A 27,347-nucleotide genomic window follows, 5' to 3' on the forward strand; every position below is an offset into this window, starting at 1 on the left:
TTCTTAAGCATATAATTTATATAACAGAACATATTTAGAAAAGACAGAGAGGGGAAAAAGGGGAGGTGGAGTAGCTGTACCTGTTAGGGATAACATAATGGCAGTAGAAAAAATGACGCAGCAATCAGCAAGACAGAAATATAATCCATGTGGTGGATAGAGATAAAAGATAATAAAGGATTAATCACACTAGTAGGGGTAGTCTACAGGCCATCTAATAGTGGAAGAGAAGTGGAGGAAGAAATATGCAAACAAATTAGGGAAATGAGTAAAAAAAGCATAGAAGAACAATCATGGGGGATTTCAACTACCCCAATATTAATTGGATAGAAGAGGTAGGTAAAGGGGATAAGGGAATGGAGTTCCTACAGTGTGTACAGGACACCTTTCTAACCCAATATGTAAAAAGCACAACAAGGGAGGATTTGTTATTGGACCTAGTAATGGGGAATGAACCAGAGCAGGCAAGAGAAATAAACGTAGGGGAACATCTAGGCAATAGTGACCATAATATAATACGCTTTAAAACAATAATTGCGAAGGACATAAGTATGACGAAGACCAGGATAACAGATTGGAGAAAAGCTGATTTTGAGGGGCTGAGAAATGAACTTGAGAAAATAAAATGGACAATAATATTGGCAAACAATGACATAGAACATCAATAGGAAACATTTAAAACGGTGTTCAACAGAGTGCAGGAAAAATATATTCCGTTTAAAAACCAGGAACAAGCTAAACACTAATGAGACATGATAGATGAATAAAGCCATAAGGGAAAAATTGAGGGCAAGGAAAGAGGCATACATTAAGTGCATGGACAGCAGGGGAGAACATGATAAGGGAGAATATGAAAAGATTAGGAAGGCAAAGAGGAACTATGAAATTAAATTATCAAGGAACATAAAACAAAATAGTAAAATATTTTACAGGCACATCAATGAAAAAAAAAGGAAGCTCGAGATGGGAATAAGGCCACTAAGGGATGGACAGGACAATACCACAGGCAATGATAGACAGATGGCAGAAATATTAAATAATTACTTTGCTTCAGTATTTACCAGGGAGATAGAACAAGTGGACATGACATTGGATCAAGAGATTAGTAATGAAATAACTGCATTTAAAGTAAGAGAGATATATTAAATAAACTAATCAAACTCAGAGGAAAAAAAACCCATGTCAGGATGGATTACAACCGTGCAATTTAAAAGAATGTAGGGAAAAGATATCAGAGGCATTACTACACATGGTTAATAATTCATTAGAAAAAGGTGTAGTGCCAGAGGACTGGCAGATAGCTGACATAATACTTATATTTAAGGGAGATAAAACATGTCCAGGGAACTATAGACCAGTCAGCTTAACATCGGCAGTAGAAAAAATAATGGAATCCCTATTAAAGGAGAAAATAGAAGAACATCTAGAAGCCAAAAATATAATAACGAATAGTCAGCATGGATTTCAAAAGGGAGTCTTGTTTGACCAACCTCATTGAATTTTTTGAAGAGGTAACAGAGAGAATAGACATGGATAATGCAGTAGATGTAATTTATCTAGATTTTCAAAAGGCTTTTGATAAGGTGCCACATAACAGACTAATGAACAAGGTCAGAGAATGCGGAGTTAGGGGACAAGTAGCAGAATCGATAGCTAGCTGGCTTCAAGACAGGAAGCAGAGTGGGAGTAAATGGTAGCTATTCACAGTGGCAGAAGGTGGGCAGTGATGTTCCACAAGGATCAGTGCTAGGACCACTGTTGTTCACAATTTATATTAACGATTTAGACTTTGGAATCAAAAACACAATTTCTAAATTTGCAGATTATACCAAATTGGGGGGGGGGGGATAGTTAATACTGAGGAGGACTGCAACAAATTACAGAAAGATATTAATAAACTTGCAGAATGGGCATAATTGGCAAATGAAATTCAACACAGATAAATGTGAGGTATTAAATTTTGGTAGGAAGAATAAGGAGGTCACTTATTACTTGGAGGGTGCGAGTCTGGGTGGGGTAGGGGAGCAAAGGGATCTCGGAGTACAAATACACAAATCACAAAGTAGCAACACAGGTTAACAAGGTCATAAAAAAAGCAAACCAGGCACTAGGATTTATTTCTAGAGGGATAGAATTGAAAAGTAGGGAAGTTATGCTAAACCCATGTCGAACCATATAATAAAAAGGATATAGAGGCATTGGAGAGGGTGAAGAGAAGATTTACAAGGATGATGCCAGAAATGCGAGGCTATACCTATCAGGAAAGGATGAACCGGCTGGGTCTCTTTTTGCTTGTAAAAAGGTTGAGGGGTGACTTAATAGCGGTCTTTAAAATTATGAAAGCTTTTGATAGAGTGGATACAGAGAGAATGTTTCCACTTGTGGGGAAGAGGATAACTAGAGGCCATCAATATAAGATAGTCAACAAGAAATCTAATAGGGAATTCAGAAGAAACTTCTTTACCCAGAGAGTGGTGAGAATGTGGAACTCGCTACCACAGGGAGTGGTTGAAGCGAATAGTATGGAAGCATTTAAGGGGAGGCTAGATAAACATAAGAGGGAGAAGGGAATAGAGGGTTATGTTGATAAGAGTTAGATGAGGAAAGACGGGAGGAGGCTCGTGTGAAGCATAAACGCCGGCATGGACTGGTTGGGCCGAATGGCCTGTTTCTGTGCTGTATATCCCATGTAATCCTACATAATTCAAACCTGGGACATTCAAGTTTGCTACCTTTATCCACTCGGCCAACCAACTATTGACAAAGCGTCTCATTCAATAAATCATGGAATCATAGAAATTTACGGCACAGAATGAGGCCACTCAGCCCACTGTGTCTGTGCCCCGCCGAAAAAGAGCTATCCAGCCTAATCCAGATTCCGCCCACTATGGGGCACAATGGACATGATCTTCACCGCACGTCAATTACAAGAGAAATGCAGGGAACAGCACCAACCGCTGTACATGGCCTTCTTTGATCTCACAAAGGCCTTCGACACTGTCAACCGTGAGGGATTATGGAGTGTCCTCCTCAAATTCGGCTGCCCTCAAAAGTTTGTCACCATCCTCCGCCTGCTTCACGACGACATGCAAGCCGTGATCCTGACCAACGGCTCCACCACAGACCCAATTCACGTACGCACTGGGGTCAAACAAGGCTGTGTCATCGCACCAACGCTCTTCTCGATCTTCCTTGCTGCAATGCTCCATCTCACCCTCAGTAAGCTCCCCACTGGAGTGGAGCTAATTTACAGAACAAACGGGAAACTGTTCAACCTCCGTCGCCTCCGGTCCAGATCCAAGGTCGTCCCATCGTCTGTCGTCGAATTACAGTATGCAGACTACGCTTGCGTCTGCGCTCACTTGGAGATCGAACTCCAAACCATCGTCAACACCTTCACTGAAGCGTACGAGAACATGGGCCTTACACTAAACATCTGTAAGACAAAGGTCCTCTTCCAACCTGCCCCCGCCACACAGTACTGCCCCCCGATTATCAAAATCCACAACAAGGCCTTGGACAACGTGGACCACTTTCCATACCTCGGGAGCCTACTGTCAACAAGGGCAGACGTCGACGACGAAGTCCAACACCGCCTTCAGTGTGCCAGTGCAGCCTTCGGAAGAGAGTGTTTGAAGACCAGGACCTCAAACCCGGCACTAAGCTCATGGTCTACAGAGCAGCAGTGATACCCGCCCTGCTGTATCCCCTCAGAGACATGGACCATGTACAGCAGGCACCTCAAAGCACTGGAGAGGTACCACCAACGCTGCCTCCGCAAGATCCTGCAAATACATTGGCAGGTTAGGCGCACCGACGTCAGTGTTCTCGCTCAGGCCAACATCACCAGCATCGAAGCTTTGACCACGCTCAATCAGCTCCGATGGACGGGTCACATTGTCCGCATGCCCGATACGCGACTCCCAAAACAAACGCTCTACTCGGAGCTCCGGCACGGCAAGAGAGCCCCAGGTGGGCAGAGGAAACGCTTCAAGGACACCCTCAAAGCCTCCTTGAAAAAGTGTAACATCCCCATCGACAACTGGGAATCCCTGGCCCAAGACCACACAAAGTGGAGGAGAAGCATCCGGGAAGGCGCCGAACACCTCGAGTCTCTTCGCCGGGAGCAAGCGGAAGCCAAGCGCAGGCAGCGCAAGTCAACCGAAGCATCCCACCCACCCGCCCCTTCAACCACCGTCTGCCCCACTTGTGAGAGACTGTGGGCCCAATTTTGTGCATTGTGTGGGAAATGGTCGGATTCCCCGAATGTGGGGTTCTGACACAAAAAAAAGTCAGCCAGCTGCACGCAATTTTCCCTCAAGTGGCCAATTAGTTTCCAGCGTGTGGACAGCCTTGCTAATTGTCCATTTCTAGTCAGAAAGCACCACAGTATGATGTTATTATTCGTGGTGCTTTCAAGGTCCACAGCAAGCATTGCTTCCTCTGTTGGCTTCCAAACGAACCATACAGGATGGCAGAGGAGCCTGCAGCAGTTGTGGCCAGTGCCAGACCCCGAGCTGCCTCCAAATTCGACGAAGCTTCACTGCAGGCATTATTGGATGGGGTTAGGGCCCACAGGGAGGTCCTCTTCCTGCCTGACCCAGGGAAGAGGCCTCCCACTGAGACCAAGGCTGCATGGATGCAGGTGTCAGCAGATGTCAACTCGAATGTGCATGTAACCTTGGCATCACATCTCGAACACCTTCCTCTGCTCCCCCACAGGACCATCCAGAGCCCCCGTTCCCACTGTGGAGGAGGAAGAGGCTGTGCAGACAGACTCCTCAGAGGAAGCTCCAACCGCTGAGGGCGCAGCATCAGCAGAAGTAAGCGCACCCAGCACCAGCGCAGACACTCACAACTGTGGGGGGACCTTCGGGACATAGTGTATTGTTGTCACCTGGTGTTTCACAGCTCACAAGTGAGCCTCAGCAGATTCTGGAGACAGGGACAGCAGTGGGGAGTCCTCGTCGGAGGGCGCAGGACTCTGCCAGCTCAGCTGCGCTGCATGCTGACCCTCTGCCTCTGGGTCCATCCGCAAGAGAAGAGGTGATGGATCTCCATGCACAGATGCAGGAGTCTCTGGCAGGTTTTGTCTCCAGGGTCGCTGCGAGTGTGGAGGAGTCCATAGCGGCCATGAGCAGAGCCTTTGTGGAGTCATTGGCGCATGAATGCATCACTATGGAAAGGTTGGCAACCTCCATGGAGGAGATAACTCGCCAGGGTACGGAAAACATGGCGAGTGCTCATAAGAGAATGACATCTCTTGAGGAGCGTTGGCCATCTATTGAACAGAGAAACCAGACCTTCATGGAAGTCCTTCTGAGTAGGACTGCCAGTGCAGATACGGGTCCCCATGGCCCCCTAAAGCGCAGCAAGGTGCTCTCAAGCCACTTCCAAGCGCTGGCCCCTTCTGGCCTGTGCAGCTTAAGGTGAGTGAGCAGCAGCCTGGTGCTCCTGGTGCTCATCCTGCTGTTCCTGGTTCTGCTGCTGCCGCCTCTGCTGCTGGAGATCCTCTAATGGCAATAAGGGAAGGAAAAAAAGGCGTCCCATGCTTCTCGTAGATGCCTCTGCTGAGGAAGCGCTGAGTGAGGGTGGCGAGAGGGGCTTCCCAGGAGATCAAACTGGAGAAGTGTGTGAGGCTCCAACCTTCCACAGCTGTGCCTAAGCCTTGAAGAAGTAGCCCCAAGCCTGCAACAACAAGGTCCTTCAACATACAAATGCTGTCCCTTTAAATCACAGCTTTCCCGAATGACCTGCAGCTGAGAGCAAGCAAGCCAGCAAGCTTCACGCCAGGTTTCATCAGCAGGGTTCCCCGCAGGCGTGTTTAGCGTGGGGAACCCCTGAAAATCGCAAGGGCACCCTAAAATGGCATTAAACATGCCAATAATTGCTGATTAGGGTCCCGACGGCCAGTCCTGCCAGTGGCAGGCAGGATTGAATCGGCTCGCGGAGAAACGGCGGTCCGAAAGTTGGACGGGGCGGGGAATCGGGGGGGGGGGGGGGGGGGGTCGCGACCCCCTATTTCGGCGATTTTCGGCCCCCGCCCGCCCGAAAAGCCACCCAACGGCTTGCAGAAAATCGGGGCCTGTAGGTCCCGCATTGGACTCATCTGTCACCTGCAAACTCATCCTTAATGTGGAAGCAAGTCATCCTCGGTTCCGAGGGACTGCCCAAGAAGAAGAATTTCTGAATGCTACGGCAAAAGGACCCAAAACGTAGAAATATTTTAACTGGGCAGTCAATATTTTCTAAATACAATTATCTCCACACACTTGGTACAACGCTAAAAAGAAGTCTGACAAGTTAATGCTGCTCTATTTCAAATAGAATTGCTCAGCAAAAATAAGGGCTAAGCACTTTTGTTCTTCTTGAGCCAGTATGCATACAGCATAATTCATTTTCCCAAATTGCTTTTCACTTATATGGGTAATTAGAGGTCAAAGTTGAAGTACAGTATCTTTAAGTCCAACTTTCAATTCTGAGTAAATTCAGAATACTGTACTGTAAGTTGGTTCAAGGAAATCCATCTTAGAGAAAGTTTCATGATTTGTCATATTACTACCATTTTAAACCGTGTACATTTAACTGTTTGCTCATGCAAATTTATGTACCATTTGACATGCACCACTGTGTAAATTCACATTTGCAGGTAAAATAAATACCCATGAATCACCAGTCCCATTGACAACAGACAATGGGCAGCTCCACTCAACCTACTAAGGGGATTAGAGTACTGAAAACCAAATTAAAATATCAAAAGCACAGTATAAACACTGCAAAAAAATCACTTTAAAAAAAAAAATGGTTACTTGTTAAATCAGTCAAATACATTTGCTATAATTTTTATTTTTCAGTAAGCAAAATATATTGATCGAACACTCAGTTGATTTTTTAGCAATTAATCAAATGGCATAAGACCGTCATAACAAAAAGAAAACCCAAGTGTCTTTGCTAATCTATTGGAGTCTGTATTCAAATGCTATCAAAATAATTAAATTATGGCCTTTCTAATGCTGTTAGTTTCATTTCTGTGCACAGTACAAAAAGTTGATTAGCAAATTAAATTTTCAATCCAGCAATTAGTTGTTTGTTTCTTTGTGGCAATTTTTTTTTGCTGTGAAATAAAGGGTTGCATAACAGATCAAAGGGCACAACATTAGGTTCCCTCACAAATATACAGCTTTCATTTTAGTCCCCACCTCAAAGCCCCCCCACCCACCACTTTCTCAATGCTCAGAAAACCGAGAGTAGGAATAAACGGGTCACTTTCAGGTTGGCAGGCTGTAACTAGTGGGGTACCGCAAGGATCAGTGCTTGGACCTCAGCTATTCACAATCTACATCAATGATTTGAATGAGGGGACCAAATGTAATATATCCAAGTTTGCTGATGAGACAAAGCTAGGTGGGGATGTAAGTTGTGAGGAGGATGCAAGGTGGGTTCAAGGGGATAAAGACAGGCTAAGTGAGTGGGCGAGAACATGGCAAATGGAATATAATGTGAAGAAATGTGAAGTTATCCACTTTGGTACAAAAATAGAAAAGCAGAGTATTTTTTAAATGGTGAGAGATTGGGAAATGTTGGTGTTCAGAGGGACCTGGGTGTCTTTCCTGTACGAGGACACCCAAATCTCTCTGAACACCAACATTTAATAGTTTCTCACCGTTTAAAAAATATTCTGTTTTTCTATTCTTCCTACCAAAGTGACTAACCTCACATTTCCCCACATTATACTCCATCTGCCTCCTTATTATCCACTCACTTAACCTGTCTATGTGTCTTTGCAGGCTCCTTGTGTCCTCCTCACAGCTTACTTTCCCACCTAGCTTTGAATCATCAGCAAACTTGGATACATTATACTCAGTCCCTTCATCCAACTCATTAATATAGATTGTAAATAGCTGAGGCCCCAACACTGATCCTTACGGCACCCCACTAGTTATAGCCTGCCAACCTGAAAATGACCCATGTGTCCCTACTCTCTGTTTTCTGTCCGCTAACCAATTCTCTATCCGTACTAATATATTACCCCCAACCCCATGAGCCCTTATCTTGCGTAATAACCTTCTATGTGGCACCTTATCGAATGCCTTTTGGAAATCCAAATATACTACATCCACTGGTTCCCCTTTATCTACCCTGCTAGTTACATCCTCAAAAAACTCTAATAAATTTGTAATAAATAAACACAATTTCCCTTTCATAAAACCATGCTGACTCTGCTTAATCATATTATGATTTTTTAAGAGCCCTGTTACCACTTCCTTAATAAAAAGGATTCCAGCATTTCCCCCCTGACTACTGATGTCAGGCTAACTGGCCTGTAGTTCCCTGTTTTCTCTCTCCCTTCTTTCTTGAATAGCGGCGTTACACTTACTACCTTCCAATCCAATGGGAGCGTTCTAGAATCCAGGGAATTTTGGAAGATCACAATCAATGCATCCACTATCTCTGCAGCCACCTCTTTTAGAGTCCATGGATGTAGGCCATCAGGTCCAGGGGATTTGTCAGCTTTTAGTCCCATTAGTTTCTCAAGTGCTTTTTCCTCTACTGATCTTAATTACTTCAAGTTCCTCATTCTCATTAGCTCCTTGGTTCCCCACTATTTTTGGTATGTTTTTTGTGTCTTCAATTGTGTACAAAATATTTGTTTAAAGTGGAACTATATTCATTGAGAATTTTGGAATATTTCTTGAAATGTTTGTTACTGCTTATCTACCATCATACCTTCTAATCTAATTTCCCAATCTACCTTAGCCAACTCGCCCCTCATACCGATACAATTGGCTTTATTTAAGTTTAATATTCTAGTTTCGGACTTAAGTATTTCACTCTAAAAACCAGCGTGAAATTCTACCATACTATGATCAGTCTTCCCCAGAGGATCCTTTACTGTGAGATTACTAATTAACCCTATCTCATTACACAATACAGGAAACTCTCTTTTATCCGGCACCGACGGGACCGGCGTGGTGCCGGTTTATCAAAAAGTCCGGATTACAGAGAGGTATAGTAAAAGGTACGAGAGCCCCGTACACAGCAACAGATCCAAGCTTCAACAGGTGCAGGAACCCCGGTTACACAGCCACAGATCCAGGAACGGCCATTAATATGAAGTAAAACTTACCTGAACCTACTCCTGAATTTTGCCAGTTAACAGAGATTTCCGGTTATTTAGGTGCCGGTAAATCGAGAGTTTCCTGTTCAAGAACTAAAATAGCCTGTTCCCTGGTCGGCTTCCATGACGTATTGTTCTAGGAAACTGTAACAAATGCATTCCATGATCTCCCTCCAGACTACCTTTCCCAATTTGATTTGCCCAGTCTATATGAAGATTAAGGTCCCCCACAATTATTGCATTACCTTTGTTACAAGTTCCTATTATTTGTTGATTAATATTCTGTCCAGCAGTATAGCTACTGTTAGGTGGCCTATAAACTTCTCCCACCAGTGTTTTCTGCCCCATGTTATTACTTATCTCCATCCATACTAATTCTACTTCCTGATCTTCCAAGCCAAGATTCTTTCTCACTACTGTCCTTATGTTATCCTTTATTATCAGGGCTACCACCCCTCCTTTTCCATTCTGCCTCTCTTTCTGAAACGTCAATTACCCTGGAGTATTTAGATCCCAACCTTGGTCACCTGGCAACCACATCTCTAATGGCTATTAGATCAAACCCATTTATCTCTATTTGTACCACTAATTCGGCTATCTTGTTATGAATGCTTCATGCATTCAAATAAAGAGCCTTTAATTTTAACTTTTTACCATTATTCCCTTTTTTTCACCTTATTCGCTGAAGCACTATTACCGTCAAACTCTCTGTCCCTTCCTGTCACACTGCTTATCTTTACCCAAATCGCTACACTGCTCCATTGCCTTGACTTTTCTCTTGAGATTTCTAAATGTCCCCTCAGCTGACCCCTCCCCGCCCCTTTTTAGTTTAAAGCCCTATAAATGAGTGGGGGGGGGGGGGGCGCGGGGGTTAGGTAGAGGGGTCAGGTGATGGGAAATTTAAGTATGAAAAGGAAGAGAATCTCCATCCCTATCCAAATACTATTCCATACTGCATGATATGCAAGTTTACCCAAGACAAAAATCCAACGTCTGGTAAATTTAACAAATGTCTTCCATTGAGGAAAACTAAATAAACGTATTAAACACATAGCAAATAAGGTGGAGCATTTGCTTCATCCTTGGATATGTATGTCAATCAGAGGCTCATCACTATTTAATGAACAGGGTTAGTACAATACTGGAGTAATATTCTCAATCAACCAACCCCTGCCTTTTAAAAACAGCCACTGTTCCTATGATGACTAGGTCATGATGTGAACTCACTCCTCCAAATATACATACTTGAATGCAAATCCAATTATCACTGCTCTGTGATGCAGTCATTCCAATCAACCATCAAGGGGACAAAATCCTTAAACTAAAGCTTGAGCACAGAGCTTGGAGATAGAGCTGGATGCATCGCAATCAGAGTGGAAGGAATTTGGCGAGTCGGAATTCGGTGGAGAGGAGGAAGGTGGTTTCTCACGTCCAACTCAGGAGGAGGAGTGAAGCCACAGAACCAAGGACTCTAAGTTAAGTATCTAGATATCTAATATTTAGGTTCTGTGTGTTTAGTATCTCAGTGGTTCTTGTTAAACTTGAGTAAGTATTTTTGTCTTTTTTCTCTCTCAGTTAGGGCAGTGGGTTAAACTAAGAAGTTTAGTTAGTAGTCTAATAAACAGAGACATGGCAGGGCACCTCAGTACTGTCGAATGCACATCCTGTGCCATGTGGGAACTCCAGGATGCTTCTCGTGTCCTGGACAACCATGTGTGCAAGAAGTGTCGTCAGCTGGAGGAGCTCGAGCTCCGGGTTTCAGAGCTTCAGCAGCAGCTGGCGTCATTGCAGTGCACCCACGAGGCTGAGAACTACGTGGATAGCACATTTCAGGAGGTGGTCACCCCAGAGCTTAAGAGTTTGCAGGCAGAAAGGGAATGGGTGACTGCCAGACAGACAAGGAGGACCAAGCACAGGAGTCCCCTCACTCTCTAACCAGAGGGCGATGGTTCCTCTGGGGAGTACAGCCAGAGCAAAGGCCACAGCACCGTGGGTGGCTCAGTTGTACTGGGCGGGGGAGGAGGAAGGTCAGGAAAGCAATAGTGATATGGGATTCAATAGTTAAGGGAACAGCCAGAAGTCGTGGTACATATCAGTACCAATGACACAGGTAGAAAGAGGGATGAGGTCCTGCAGGCAGATTTTAGGGAGCTAGGAAAGAGATTAATAAGCAGGACCTCAAAAGGTAGTAATCTCTGGATTACTCCCGGTGCCACACGCTAGTGAGTACAGAAAAAGGAGGATAGAGCACATCAATGCATAGCTGGAGAGATGGTGCAGAAGGGAGGGCTTTAGATTCCTGAGGCATTGGGACCGGTTCTGGGGGAGGTGGGACCTGTACAAGCTGGATGGGTTGCACCTCAACATGGCCAGGACCAATATCCTCATGGGGGGTTTTGCTGCTGCTGTTGGGGAGGGTTTAAACTAGCTTGGGGATGGGAACCTGAGTTTAGATTCAGAAGAGAGAAGCAAAGCTGGAAATGGTATGCAGAAAATTAGTAAGTGAGTTTGGAAGGGAAAGTAAATAAAGGCTAGAAAATAGACAACAAAGGGGCTTGGCAGTGCTTAATGGTATATACTTCAATGCAAGGAGTCTAGCGAATAAGGCAGATAAGCTGAGTGCACAGATAGACACGTGGAAATATAGAGTCATAGTCATAGAGTTTTACAGCACAGAAAGAGGCCCTTCGGCCCATCGTGTCTGCGCCGCCCATCCATCCCTGTCCAGTCTAATCCCATTTTCCAGCATTTGGTCCATAGCCTTGTATGCAATGGCATTTCAAGTGCTCATCCAAATGCTTCTTGAATGTTGTGAGGGTTCCTGCCTCTACCACCCTTTCAGGCATTGAGTTCCACATTCCAACCACCCTCTGGGTGAAGAAGTTCCTCCTCAAATCCCCTCTAAATCTCCTGCCCCTTACCCTGAATCTATGCCCCCTTGTTATTGACCCCCCTACTAAGGGGAAAAGTTCCTCTTTATCTACCCTATCTATGCCCCTCATCATTTTGTACACCTCAATCAGGTCCCCCCTCAGCCTTCTTTGCTCCAAGGAAAACAACCCCAGCCTGTCCAGCCTCTCTTCATAGCTGAGGCGCTCCATCCCAGGTAACATCCTGGTGAATCTTCTCTGCACCCTCTCCAAAGCAATCACACCCTTCCTATAGTGAGGCGACCAGAACTGCACACAGTACTCCAGCTGTGGCCTCACCAGCGTTTTGTACAGCTCCATCATAACCTCCCTGCTCTTATATTCTATGCCTCGGCTAATGAAGGCAAGTATCCCATATGCCTTTTTAACCACCTTATCTACCTGTTCCGCTGCCTTCAGGGATCTATGTACATGTACACCAAGGTCCCTCTGACCCTCTGTACTTCCTAGGGTCCTACCACTCATTGTGTATTCCCTTGCCTTATTTGTAAGTCCAAAATGCATCACCTCGCACTTTTCAGGGTTAAATTCCATTTGCCACTTTTCCGCCCATCTGACCAACCCGTTTATATCGTCCTGTAGCCTGAGGCTTTCCTCCTCGCAATTTACCACCCCACCAATTTTCGTGTCATCTGCGAACTTACTGATCATACCTTTTACATTCTCATCCAAATCATTTATGTAGATCACAAACAACAAGGGACCCAGCACCGATCCCGGAGGTACCCCACTGGACACAGGCTTCCAGTCACAAAAGCAACCTTCGACCATCACCCTCTGCCTCCTGCCACTCAGCCAGTTGAGGATCCAACGCGCCAAGGCACCCTGGATCCCATGGGCTCTTACCTTCTTGACCAGTCTCCTATGCGGGACTTTGTCAAAAGCTTTACTGAAGTCCATGTAAACCACATCCACAGCATTTCCCTCATCCACCCCCCTAGTCACCCCCTCGAAAAATTCAATCAGATTTGTCAGACATGATTTACCCTTGACAAAGCCATGCTGACTATCCCCGATTAATCCTTGCCTCTCCAAGTGGAGACTAATTTTGTCCCTCAGAATTTTTTCCAATAATTTCCCTACCACAGATGTTAGGCTCACTGGCCTGTAATTCCCTGGTTTATCCCTGCTACCCTTCTTGAATAATGGTACTACGTTAGCGGTTCTCCAGTCCTCTGGTACATCCCCTGTGGCCAGAGAGGTTCTGAAAATTTGTGTCAGAGCCCCTGCAATCTCCTCCTTTGCCTCCCACAGCAGCCTGGGATACATCTCGTCCGGGCCTGGGGATTTATCCACTTTTTGGCCTGCTAAAACCGCTAGCACCTCCTCCCTCTCGATGCTAATATGTTCAAGTATGTCACAGTCCCCTTGCCCGATTTCTATGTCTGCATCGTCTTTCTCCATAGTGAACACAGATGCAAAAAATTCATTTAAAACCCCGCCTACCTCATCTGGCTCTACACACAGATTGCCACTTTGGTCCCTAATGGGCCCTACCCTTTCCCTGGTTATCCTCTTGCCCTTAATATACTTATAAAACATCTTAGGATTTTCCTTTATTTTGCTCGCCAGTGTTATTTCATGGCCCCTCCTCGCCCTCCTAATTTCTTTTTTAAGTACGCCCCTGCACTTTTTATACTCCTCTAGGGCTTCTTCCGTCTTTAGTCTTTTGTAACTGCCAAAAGCCCCCCTTTTATTCCTAATGCATTTTTGTATATCCCTTGTCATCCAAGGTTCCCTTTGCTTGTTGGTCCCACCCTTGACCTTTACAGGAACATGTTGGCGTTGTACTCTCTCTATTTCCCTTCTGAAAGTCTCCCACTGTTTTGATGTGGATTTTCCTATAAGTAGCTGCTCCCAGTCCACTTTGGCCAGATCCTGCCTTATCATATTAAAATCAGCCTTCCCCCAATTTAGAACCCTTATTTCCGGGCCGTCTTTGTCCTTTTCCATGACCACCTTAAATCTCACCGAATTATGGTCACTGTCGCCAAAATGCTCTCCTACTGACACTTCCACCACTTGCCCGGCTACATTCCCTAGAATTAGGTCCAGTACCGCCCCCTCTCTTGTAGGACTTTCTACATGTTGGCTCAAAAAGCTCTCCTGGATGCACTTTAAGAATTCTGCACCCTCTAAGCCTTTCACACTCTGACTATCCCAATTTATATTGGGGAAGTTGAAATCCCCCACTATTATTACCCTATTATTTTCGCACTTTTCTTGAGATTTGCCTACATATCTGTTCCTCTATCTCCCCCTGACTGTTTGGGGGCCTATAGTACACTCCCAGCAAAGTGCTTGCCCCCTTTTTGTTTTTAAGTTCTACCCATATGGCCTCATTAGAGGAACCCGCTAATATATCATCCCTCCTTACAGCAGTAATTGACTCCTTAATTAATATTGCAACACCCCCTCCCCTTTTACACCCCCCTCTGTCTCGCCTGAAGATTCTATACCCCGGAATATTGAGCTGCCAGTCCTGACCCTCCCTCAACCATGTCTCCGTGATAGCAACAATATCGTACTCCCATGTGTTCAACAACAACTTCAGTTCATCCACCTTATTTGCAAGACTCCTTGCATTAAAATAAATGCCTTCCAGCCCTGCCAGATTCTCTTTTGCCTTCACATATTTGCTCTGCCTTCCCAGCTGACTTGTTTTTCCCTCTGTATTTGGCTGTAAATCACCCCCTACTATAGCTCCACTCTGTACCCCATCCCCCTGCCAAGTTAGTTTAAACCCCCCCCAGCAGTGCTAGCAAACCTCCCCGCAAGGATATTGGTTCCCCTCTGGTTCAGGTGTAAACCGTCCGACTTGTACAAGTCCCACCTTTTCCAGAAGCAGACCCAGTGATCCAGGAAACTAAAGCCCTCCCTCCTGCACCATCCCTTTAGCCACGCATATCAGTTATTACTGAAATGTGGCTGAAAGAAAGGCAGGAACAGTAGCTCAACATTCCTGGTTACAGGGTTGTCAGACAAGATAGGGAGGGGGATAAAAAAGATGGGGGGGTTCGCAATATTAGTTAAAGAAACAATTACAGCTGTGAACAGGGATGATATGTTAGAAAGATCATCAAATGAGGCCATATGGGTTGAACTGAAGAACAATAAAGGGGCAATCACAATGCTGGGCGTGTACTATAGACCCCCAAATAGTCAGAGGGAGACAGAAGAATAAATATGTAAGCAAATTTCTGAGAAGTGCAAAAACAATATGGCAGTAATAGTAGGGGATTTCAACTACCCTAATGTTAACTGGGATAGAATCAGTGTAAAAGGTATAGAGAGTGCAGAATTCTTAAAATGCATTAAGGAGAACATTTTTAGCCAGTACGTAGCAAGCCCAACAAGAGAGGGTGTGGTTCTGGACTTGGTTTTAGGGAATGAAGCAGGGCAGGTGGAAGGGGGGAAATCAGTGGGAGAGCATTTTGGTGGCAGTGATCATAATTCAGTTAGATTTAGCGTAGTTATGAAAGAAGACAAAGAGTAAATGTTCTCAATTGGAAAAGTGGACTGGAAACAGCTACTTGAAAGTAAATCAGTGTCAAAGCAGTGGGAGGCATTGAAGGAGGAGATAGTGAGGGTTCAGAGCAAATATGTTCCCACAAAGAAAAAGGGTGGGACTCCCAAATCTAGAGCCCCCCCTGGATGTCAAGGGATATACAGGATAGGATAAGGTAAATAAGGGAAGCTTATGTCAGATACCGAGAGCTAAATACTGCAGAAAGCCTAGAGGAGTATAGAAAGTACAGGGGTAAAATTAAAGGAAATTAGGAAAGCAAAGGGAGGGCATGCAAAAATATTGGCAAGCAAAATCAAGGAAAACCCAAAGATGATTTATAAATACATAAAAAGAACAAGAGGATAACTAAAGAAAGAGCAGGGCCTATTAGAGACAAAAGAGGTAACCTGTGTGTTGAGGCAGAAGACGTGGGTATGGTTCTTAATGAATACTTTGCAGCTGTCTTCACAAAAGAGAGGGACAATGCGGACATTGTAATTGAAGAGGAGGAGTGTAAAATATTAGAGGAGATAAACATAGTGAGAGAGGAAGTATCAAGGGGTTTAACATCTTTGAAAGTAGATAAATCACCAGGCCCGGATGAAATGTATCCCAAGCTATTAAGAGAAGCAAGGGAGGCTCTGACCATAATTTTCCAATCCTCTCTGGCTACAGGTGTGGTATTTGAGAACTGCTAACTATGTACCATTGTTTAAGGGAGAAACCAAGTAATTACAGGCCAGTCAGCCTAACCTCATTGGTGGGCAAATTATTGGAAAACATTTCGAGGGACAGTATTAATCGTCATTTAGAAAGGCACGGATTAATCAAGGACAGTCAGCATGAATTTGTTAAGGATGGGTCGTTTAACTAACTTGATTGAATTTTTTGAGGAGGTAACGAGGAGGATCGATGAGGGTAGCGTGTTTGATGCAGTCTACATAGATTTTAGCAAAATTTTGACAAGGTCCCACATGGCAGACTGGTCAGAAAAGTAAAGGGAAAGTGGCAAGTTGGATCCAAAATTGGCTCAGTGGCAGGAAGCAAAGGATAATGGTTGACGGGTATTTTTGTGACTGGAAGGCTGTTTCCAGTGGGGTTCCGCAGGGCTCAGTACTAGGTCCCTTGCTTTTTGTGGTATACATCAATGATTTAGACTTCAATGTAGGGGGCATGATTAAGAAGTTTGCAGATGACACAAAAATTGGCCATGTGGTTGATAGTGAGGAAGAAAGCTGTAGAATGCAGAAAGAAAGAGGTCAATGGACTGGTCAGGTGGGCAGAAAAGTGGCATATGGAATTCAATCCGGAGAAGTGTGAGGTAATGCATTTGGGGAGGGCTAACAAGACAAGCGAATACACAATAAATGGTAGGATACTGAGAAGTGTAGAGGAACAGAGAGACCTTGGAGTGCATGTACACAGATCCCTAAAGGTAGCATGACAGATAGATAAGGTGGTTAAGAAGGCATACAGGATACTTTCCTTTATTAGTCGAGGCATAGAATGTAAGAGCAGGGAGGTTATGCTTGAACTGTATAAGACACTAGTTAGGCCACAGCTAGAGTACTACGTACAGTTCTGGTCATCACATTACAGGAAAGATGCGATTGCACTAGAGAGAGTACAGAGGAGATTTACGAGGATGTTGCCAGGACTGGAAAATTTTAGCTATGAGGAAAGATTGGATAAGCTGGGGTTGTTTTCTTTGGAACAGAGGAGGCTAAGGGGAGACTTAATTAAGGTGTATAAAATTATGAGACACCTAAATAGAGTGGATAGGAAGGACCTATTTCCTTTAGCAGAGAGGTCAATAACCCAGGGGCATAGATTTAAAGTAATTGGTAGAAGGATTAGAGGGGAGTTGAGGAGAACATTTTTCACCCAGAGGGTGGTGGGGGTCTGGAACTCACTGCCTGAAAGGGTGATAGAGGCAGAAACCCTCATTACATTTAAAAGGTACTGGGATTTGCACTTGAAGTGCTGTAACCTACAGGGCTACGGACCAAGAGCTAGAAAGTGGGATTAGGTTGGATAGCTCTTTTTCGGCTGGCAGACATGATGGGCCGAATTGCCTCCTTCTGTGCCGTAAATTTGTATAATAAGCGTTCTACCACTCAAATCTGCTTCGGATTTATGATCTTAAGAATCTGGCGAAGATATTTGCTCATTGACCTGGATAACACTAATTTTACAAAGGGACTTCGCTTAATAGATGATATTGAATATGATACACCATGGCTAAAAATACCTGAAATGTCAATTTATACTTAAAAGACAATAGACCAAATCAAATTGGCCATTTCTTCAGGTACTGAAAAGCATGGGCTTTAGGTCGACGTTCTGTGCCATTCGGTTATCTTTACTTTTTATTCTACCTTGGAAAAATAACTCCAATTAGGCAATAATTTGTGAGTATACCATAAAAAAAGCAGCAGATAGCATCACTTAAACGTTGCTGTTCATTAACTCACCACTAATATTCTCGAAGCGATGAATAAATGATGTTTAAAAAGGCATGTCTATTTCAGGAATTCAGGAGAAAGTTCTTTACTCAGAATGTGGAACTCACTACCACACGGAGTGTTTGAGGTGATTAGCATAGATGCATTTATGAGGAAGCTAGATAAGTACAGAAGGGAGAAAGGAATAAAAGGTTAAGGGGTGATTTGATTGAATTTTTTTAGCATTTTGAAAGGAATTGATAGGGGTAGATGGAGAGAAACTATTTCCGCTGATGGGAGAGTCTAGGACAAGGGGACATAACCTTAAATTCAGAGCCAGGCCATTCGGGAGAAGTTAGGAAACACTCCTTCATGCAAAGTGTGGAACACTCTCCCACAAAAAGCAGTAGATGCTAGCTTAGTTAATAATTTTTAATCTGAGATTCATAATATCCTTGGCGAGCAAAAATCTTGAGATATGGAGCCAAGGCAGATATACTGAGTTAGGATACACAACAGCCATGATCTCACTGAATGGCAAAACTGGCTCGAGGGGCTGAATGGCCTACTCCTGTTCCTAGGATATGCTGATACGGTGAGATGAAGTAAGGTGGAAGGAGGCTCCTGTGGAGCATAAACACCAGCATAGACCTGTTTCTATGCTGTAAAATTCTATGTAATTTCAAAATCCTGTAGCTCTAGCGCAAACATTTACTGATTCTTTTGAGATTTTTTTTACTAATTCTCGTGCACATAATGGGAAAAAGCAACAATGTGGAAAACAAAACTAGCATTCTAACCAGTCTTTTCACTCATAGACCCCTGGATCTTTGCTACAAGGTACTAGTTTAAAAAAAAATGTTGTCATATAATATTCACAAATCTTCAAATTGGAAACAATTAGGAGTTTTTTTTTTGTAAAGAGAGCTACAAAATAAAGAAACCAAAAACTTACCCCTTTAACTCCTTTTAGATCTCCCTTCAGTAAGCTATCCAGAGGAAAAGTGATGATATTGTTCATATTCTGAATCTGTATGGTGATAAATATCAATTTCATTTCTGATGTTTAAAAAAACTCCACAATTATAGCAGTTCTCAGCAAGCCCTTCTTGCATACTACCATTATGGAACATCCATGCAAATGATACAATGTTGTACAATGCCTCAGTAGTTGCGTAATGTAACCATGCTAATGAACCATTTTGGATGAATTACTTGATTTGCAGGATTTAAAAAGAAAAATGTAGTTTCCTAGGAACGATTTGCACAATTTGAAGCTGGTTTGTTCTTGTTAATTAGTTCTTTTTCAACTATTAAATGCATTTGGAAGTAATGACGTAAGGATTTGATGGGAGGTGAATGGAAGAATTGTAGACCAAAACTATTGTTTGAATTTCGTGGTGAACCCATGCACATTTGGAAAAAAAGCTTCCACTATCAAAGGGGGGAAAAAAATGGTTTGAGATGGATCCTTTCAGGGAAAAGGGTTTCTTTCATATTTCAACAAGCTGGATTATGGAAATTGTACTTATAATTTGAAAATGTTTGATGTGCAAGTATGTAGAAGGTTTGTTTTCGCTCCCTCACACACCCATACTCGCACCATATTCTAAGTCAAAGAGTTAAAAAGCTACAACATACATGATAACTTAGGCGTCCCAGGTCTCCTGCCTCTTTCTGCTGCAGTTATGGCCGTGCGGCACCCAGACACAGGGGTGCCCCTAGAAAACGGCATGGAGTTTGCACTAAGATACCCAGAAGCAAGCTAAAAAGGATCAAACATCTCCTTGCACAGCACAGCAGTTTTTGGTGGCTGCTCTCTAACACGGCCTGGATGCATCTCTGGTGTCAAAGATCTGGGACAGGAAATCCTGCTGCATCTGGGCCTTGACAGGTTCCCGTCCAGCACTGAGGCAAAGGGGAAACCAGGAAAATCATCCCTTAAAAGTCACGTGATCCACTTATTGCACAATTTTAAGAAATAATCCAGTGTTCCACACCACAGTAACATTCAGTTTGTGTGCAGAGTTTACAGTTTACTTGGGAAAGGCATCAAGACTTAGTATTTCACCAAGAATTATTTACTGTGAGCTTTATGAGGCATGTGTGGGGTGCTGCTAACTTAATGCCTGGTCAGACATCAAGTACTGCCTCCAATCACATACATGGTGTCACTTTCCTTAAGGTCTTTAAAAATATAATGCTGAGAAAGATGGAATAAGATGTTTTTACCTAGTTACACCCTTTCTACCCACAGGGAATGCCTTTCTGTACATCCTTCACCCACAATCAGATAAGGATCCATTCCATAATTATTTCACCATTGTTTATCGCAAACGGGATCTGCAGTTACTACTGTGCTAGACTTATTTGTCCCATTACTCAGTCCTGAGAGCTGAAGCCTACCTCCTGACATACAGCCGTAGAAGGTAAAATGGAATTGTGCCAGATCCAGAAATGGTGCTCACTGTAAGGCCTTGAAGATAATCTACTTGGATGCTGTGAATGTCTCCCTCACACTTAGAAAACCTGATGATGTCCATCACTTAGTTTTTTTTACTCCTGATTTGTTAATTGATGGCTGCAGCTTTAAGTGCTAGAAAATGATTTCCAGTGATCCTCTGTCACTAGAAAATTTAGTTCCACAACCTGGTTAACAACGATTGCAATATAAAATAGTTTCTTTGTGGGTTAGTCAGTGTCAGCTGGTGCCAATAAAATACAAAGAGATATAAACAGGGATTTCCAAACAGGAATCACCATTTGACCTCAACACCAAAGCAGTACACACCACTGATTTTGTGTTGAAGTTGACTGGTGACTCCTGTTTGGAAGCTACATTTCAGTCAGCTTAATACAGGTAAAAACAGAGCAGTTGGGGCTAGCACTTGCCTCATCATATGTTCCATAGTAGCTTTTTCCTTGTTTTTCTCTGAAAATAATAGTTCACAGGCTCTTCTGTACAGCTCATAATACTTTCAATGCAGAGATATTTCCCGGGGATGTCATCAGTCCTCACATAGCGGATCCATTATCCAATATGAATAGCGCTTTACTGGTCTTTCCAGTATGCAGCATACACATAACCCAACAGCTGATTGCCTTGGAAACTTGAACGCACTGCTTTCCCAAATTCTGTTGTAATTATTTTATACATTCTATTTTGATCAAATATATACAGGACTACAGTATGCATAATTATAACTGTTCAAGAATTTAGATGCACAGGGATACAAGTTTATAGCCTTACCAGATTTTTGAAAAGTGCAGTTAACTCTTTTGTGAAGACAGCAAACTTCAGAAAAGCTGTGCCTAGATCAGGATCATCACGGCAGACATAGTTACCGCCAAACTTCTCTAGTGCTTGTGTGTACTGTTCTTCATTTTCTACATGGCCTGCACAGAAAGAAAACTATTCACAAAACAGTAATTTCCATTCAGTCTGTGACATTGCAACAGTGACCTCAGCTACTTATTACTAAATCTGGGCAGTTCAGCATTAAAACATGTAATTATCTTTAACAAAGTAACAGTCACATCAGTGGAACAGACATGAAGCTACAAAAATAAAATTATTGCATTTCATTGCATTATTTTAAATGATCCAATCTGATGAAAATTAAAAAATCCCTGATCCCAAGTGCAGTTGCATTAAGTTCAAGACATGAGAAACCCAACAAAAAACCACTATTAACAAGGTATAAAATAAATGACAGTTCATTTAAAATCTCATTCCTTAATTTTGGCATTTCTATGAATGTAATTATCAATATTAAAAATCTTACATCTGTAGGCACTTACGTCAATTTTGCATGTTCATATGTTCCGGTTAGCTTTTTCATTACAAATTCTTATTTCCACATTTGTAATGGAAACTGTCTATGAAAACTCGCCACTCTGTAACTACCTCCTCTCCCCACAGAGGTGCTGCAGCAGGAGGATGCAATTACAGCTTAACAAGTTTAAATTTACAGTTTACGCCATAAATGTGGGCATAGGAATTTATAATGGAATATAAAAATGACTTCAAAATAACAAATGCATTACATCCACATGCCCTAGTCCAATTATCACCCACGCTCTAATACCACTTTGCCCGAGGACTACTCTTGGTTTAGATTCTCCGCGTGCAAAGCCATGGGATAGCAACTAATCACAGAATCCCCACAGTGCAGATAGAGGCCATTTCGGCCCATCGAGCCTGCACCGACACATATCCCACCCGATCCCCGTAACCCCTACACCAACACATATCCCACCCTATCCCCGTAACCCCACGTATTTAATCCCCCTAACACTAAGGGTCAATTTATCATAGCCAATCAACCTAACCCCCACATCTTTGGACTGTGGGAGGAAACCGGAGCACCCGGAGGAAACCCACCCATGTAAAAGCAATGATATTTCCTACAATCAGACAGTAAATTAAATTGCAATATCACTCCTTACCAAATCAAACAATTGCTACACAAGTAGATACCCATCAGTTTTAAATTCTGGTGTAAACATACAAACAAACCAATCTCTAATTAAGGGTAAATCATTCTGGCCTTGAAATTGCACCATGGGACATAAGGATACAAATGCTAAGGGCAGGATTTTCATTGGGCCGTTGAGGCAGGATTGGAGGCACGTGGGGGGTTAAAATCTCGAAATCGGGGGGCACGAACCCATCTCGCCCCCAACCCGCCTCCATGCCAGTTTCAAAGGAGGCGGATACTCGACCTGTGCTGGGAGCCGCCTCCCCGAGGCAGGAAGGGGATTAATGCCAATTAACTGCCTGTTAACAGGTAGTTAGGCAGTTTTTAGCCTAATCCCTATTTTTATTGCTGAAGTGTGGGATTCCCGACGGCTCCAAACCACGCCAAGTTAGCGAAGCGGACCGTCGGGCTGAAGGGCTTGGAGGGTTCCAGATGTCCGGTGTTCAGGAGAGTGATGAGTGCAGAGGTAAGTGTGTTTGGTGTGTGTAAAGTATTTAAAGACGTTTTACTTACATTTACAGCCTTCCTTCCTTCAGGTCTCGGGAGTCCCTCATCTCACCGGCACAGAAAGCAGAATGGCCGTGAGAATGGTCAAAAGTTGCAGCATTCAGCTTTCTGTTCTGGAGAGATCGCTAAATCAGCCTGAGAGGAAGGAATTAACTTAGTGTACAGATTGTCAGTGTTTGACAGCTTCAAAAAGCTGTCAAACACTGATATTTCATTTGTCAAAAGCTCTTGACAGATGAAATGTCAATCTGTGACGTCACCTGTTGCCGGGTGGCCCTTAATTGGCCTGCTGAGCAGACTCAACAAGGTCAATCAAGTGAAAATCGCGTGGGTTGGCCACAACTCTATGGAGGCGGGACTACAACCCCGAAAGTTGTAGTCCCGCCTCCTACACGCCTCCAGTATCAAAATCCAGCCCTTAGTGTTCATCTGAATTTACTTATAGCAGGAGCTTTAACCCATTTGAATGACTTGTTCTGCACTGCTAGCATTTTATGTTTTTATTTCAAACTTCCATTTATTTTAAATGAGTTAACAGTTTGGCTAAATTAGTGGAGAGGAAATTCAAAAAAAAATTAAGTGTTCATATAGTAATATCCTATGGTGGAATTTCAAGGCCGTAACCTTTTGTACAGGTCATCTCCACACTTGGGTTTGTTACTGCATTGTAAGATACTCCAGACTGCACTATCCTTTATAATACGATGATTAACTGGTTGTGAATGTCTAGTTTTGCTATTTCTATTTCAGACTTTTAGCATTCACAGTTCCTTTAATCTCAATTACAAATCATATTTACAAATCTAAGGGTTGGATTTTCCAAGCCCCGAGGAGGCGGGCATGGAGGCGGGACAGCCAGTAAACTTGGAGAAAGTGAGGGCGGATGGCAAAGCCACCCCCATCCCGCCTCCGTGCCCTTTTGCCAGGAGGCGGGAAGATGTGCAGCTTCGGGTCCCGTCTCCTGGAGGCGGGAAAGGCATATAATCCTTTTGACGTGATCTGTCAGTGACTTCCTCCCTAAATTGGCCTGCTGAGCCCGCAGGGCGGGCTTAACAAGCTCAATCAGGGGAAAATCCCTCTGGTTGGTCAGGCGAGGATGGAGGCTGGACATTGACACGACAAGCAGCAGTCCTGCCTCCAACTCACCTCCATTCACAAAATCCAGCCCCAAATGTCTATCTTCCACAGCCCTACCAGCAATGGATTCACTGTGTTCCATACATCATCATCTTCTATATTTATAAATGTTCAATCCTGTTCTTTAATTGAGACATTAACTACCAATGTTGGGACTTTAGTTTACATATCCACTACTCGAGTCTTGCCAACATAACCTAAACAGATATGATGCTTGCACAACACCCTCAAGGATACTACAACACACTACACTATGAAGTGAATGGATGCAGGGTTGCATCTGCAATTCCCCACTGAATTCCTGATTATAATCATCATGTACTGTTAACAGTTGTTATGTAAAGGGCCAGAGGCACATGAAGCAGTATTCAACCAAGGGCCAACAGGGAAGTGGGCCCCAAATGGCATTCAAGCATATTATGAATATCATTGCACTACAGGTATATGGGAAAATTTCTAATCTCTCTTTTTACATAAACCTGCTAATTTTGCACTTGTGTCCATTAGCCTTGCTATCACAGAAAGAAAAAAATAAACTGAATTTGTATAGTATCTTTCACATCCTCAAGATGTTTCAAAATGCTTCACAGACAATGAATGTGAAGTTGATTCCACATTATTGTGTAGGCACTCCCAACAGCCAATTTTTGTGCACAGCAAACTACACAGGGAGCAATAGGACAAATGGCCAGTTAATCGGCTTCTTGCGGTATTGGTTGTGGGCGAAATGTTAGACAGGACACTGGGAGAACGCTCCTACTCGTCTTTAAATAGTGAACAAGTAGACGGGGCCTCAATTTTAACATCTAATCCAGAAGATGGCCCCTTTGACAATGTAGCATTTCCTCAGTACTGCATGGAGTCGGTATAGACTTTGTGCTCCAGTGACTGGAGTGAGGCTTGAACCCAGAATCATTTGATTCAGAGGTCAAGAGTGTTATGACTGAGCCAAACTGATACTTGAATGAAAAAATGGGCAGGAAAAGGATGATGAATGGGTGATAGTAGCTCAGGGTTACAGTATTAATATGGAAATACATGAAGTAATCAAAATAAAATCAAGGAACTAGAGAACACCAATTAAAATGGAGGATATAATGTTGTAGCCTTGAAAGAAACCGCTTCAGCCAGGGAGAGATTGGAAATGAAATATTTCTGCTTTTAAAATTTTCAGGAGAGGTACAGAAGGAAAAAAGGGAGAAAGATGCACTTATTAATTAAGGTCATGATTACAGCAATAAAAAGGAGTTTTAATTGACGGTTGTACTCAGACGGTTCCTGTCTGGGTTAAGTTTAATAATCATAATAAATGGGTCTGTTACCATATAGAGAATATACTATAGACTACCAAACAGCGGAAATGCAATGGAGGTTGAGATTTGTAGGCAATTTGGCGATGCTTTCAGTCATAACAGAGTTGTAATACTGAGGAACTTTAATTATCCCAAAATAGAATGGAATTAGGCAAAAGTTTGAGGTCAAAATAGGGAGCAGTCCTTAGAATTCATCCACAACTGCTTTTTTTCAAATCAGCATTGCATGACCAACCAAGAATGAGGCAGTGTTAGATCTGGTTCGAAGTCGAGAAAGCAACCTAAAAATAGAGAGAACGTGTGAAAAATAAATTGGCAATAACCTCATTAGATTCACTTTGAAAACAGATGATGAAAAAGGGGAATCAAAGATAAATTTGTTATGACTGGAAATTTCAGTGCGATGAATGCAATTTAGCCCAGATTAATTGGTTGGAAAATAGATCAAACAGCAGACCAGCAGTGGGTGATTTTTCAGTGCAATATGACCAAGTCCTCCCCTTCTCCACCCTCCATAAACCTCAGCTCATCCAAAACAATGCTGTCCATATCCTATCCCACACCAAGTCCCGCTCATACAACACACCCATCCTTCTTGACCTACACTGGCTGTCGTCCCAAGACCGCAAATTAAAAATTCTGATTGTAACACGAGCCCACTGCTTCCCACAGCATTTATGTAAAAAGTATAGAATTTGTGGTTGATACACAAAAATTAAAATTTTAAGTAATGAAAACCAATACCACATTCTACAATATAGCATGGCTGCCTGTGTCCTGAATTCACCTCGTGTACATTCAGTCCAGTTTCTCAGCAATGATACAACATTGCAACTGCAAATGTACAATCGCACATGGATGCACAGTTGTTCAAACTTAACACTGATAACTGAGATTAATCTAACCAGTCAGAATAAAATGATATGGTGGCAACGGCTGTCAATTATATTTACCACCAAAGCACTTTTACCTCCGGAGACAGAAAGCAAAACAACATTGGGAGGTAAAATTCTGCACCTCCAGAGGCCTCGTGCTACTTCAAGAGGATAAAATAAATATTTTTTCTTACATCCATGATTTTGTCTCCCTCTAGATGGTTATTTATTCTGAGTTACAGTTCCACAAAAGGCAACATCATTCTGTTACTTTGCAAAAATTGACATTCATCAAGCTTGGATAGTGTGTACTCGCTGCTTATTCAACTGTGGAGGCCATCAGACCAAAGCCTAATTCTGTTTCCACTTGTTATATGTACATATTTCCAACAGAGTGACAGAATAATGATCAGACACTAGGATGCTTTACCTTAGAGTGCTGCTGTAAACTAAACAAAGTGGCACCAGGCTGCCAGAGTGTACGAGATCCAGCTTAAGAGATTTTCGTGAACACCCCCAGAGGTAGCGCAGCATCAATGGTACTGTAGTATAAAAATTTAAAAATCAAAAGAACAGGGAGTGCTATTTTCTGGCTGCCAGTAGGCTGAGGATCCCACTCATGTAAGCCAGTAATTCATTTTTCCAGTCACTTCCATAACCATAGGGAAATTAGAACAGCTAACAGAGAAAAAAAAATCACAAACCTCTGGGTGCTGAAGGGAGAGAATTGGCATCTAATCATTAGTTTCCAAAGAAAAAGGTTACGCCCACAGTGTCCGCAAGAGCACAGAAGGATGAACAAAAACAATTTTAAAAGGCTGTAATGGGCAGGGAATGCGCACCATATGGTTCATCATCTATGCCTTCAACAACAACAAACATTTATATAGCGCATTTAACGAAGCAAAACGTCCCAAGGTGCTTAACAAGAGTGATATCAATAAAAACATTTTTGACACCGAGCCACAGAAGGGGATGTCAGGCAGATGACAAAAAGCTTGGTCAAAGAGGTAGATTTTGAGGAGCATCTTAAA

General features: G+C 43.1%; 1 protein-coding gene across 2 annotated transcripts in view; it reads right to left on the reverse strand.

The window, feature by feature from the left end:
- asap2a (ArfGAP with SH3 domain, ankyrin repeat and PH domain 2a) overlaps window positions 1-27,347 on the reverse strand; it is a 210,422-nt gene that overhangs the window by 81,567 nt on the left and 101,508 nt on the right. Inside the window, exons 3-4 of one of the 2 annotated variants that reach the window (XM_085996347.1) lie at window positions 21,251-21,396; window positions 18,956-19,030 (exon numbers count right to left, since the gene is read on the reverse strand). In XM_085996347.1, coding sequence (XP_085852473.1) covers window positions 18,956-19,030; window positions 21,251-21,396 — 221 coding nt within the window. Of the gene's footprint in view, window positions 1-18,030; window positions 18,126-18,955; window positions 19,031-21,250; window positions 21,397-27,347 lie in introns of those variants that run through there. The other variant, XM_085996348.1, reaches the window with a different exon arrangement.

This window comes from Somniosus microcephalus, chromosome 9 (genome assembly GCF_052327205.1).
Source record: "Somniosus microcephalus isolate GS21.2 chromosome 9, FLI_Smic_1.0, whole genome shotgun sequence".
NCBI classification, from domain to species: Eukaryota; Metazoa; Chordata; class Chondrichthyes; order Squaliformes; family Somniosidae; genus Somniosus; species Somniosus microcephalus.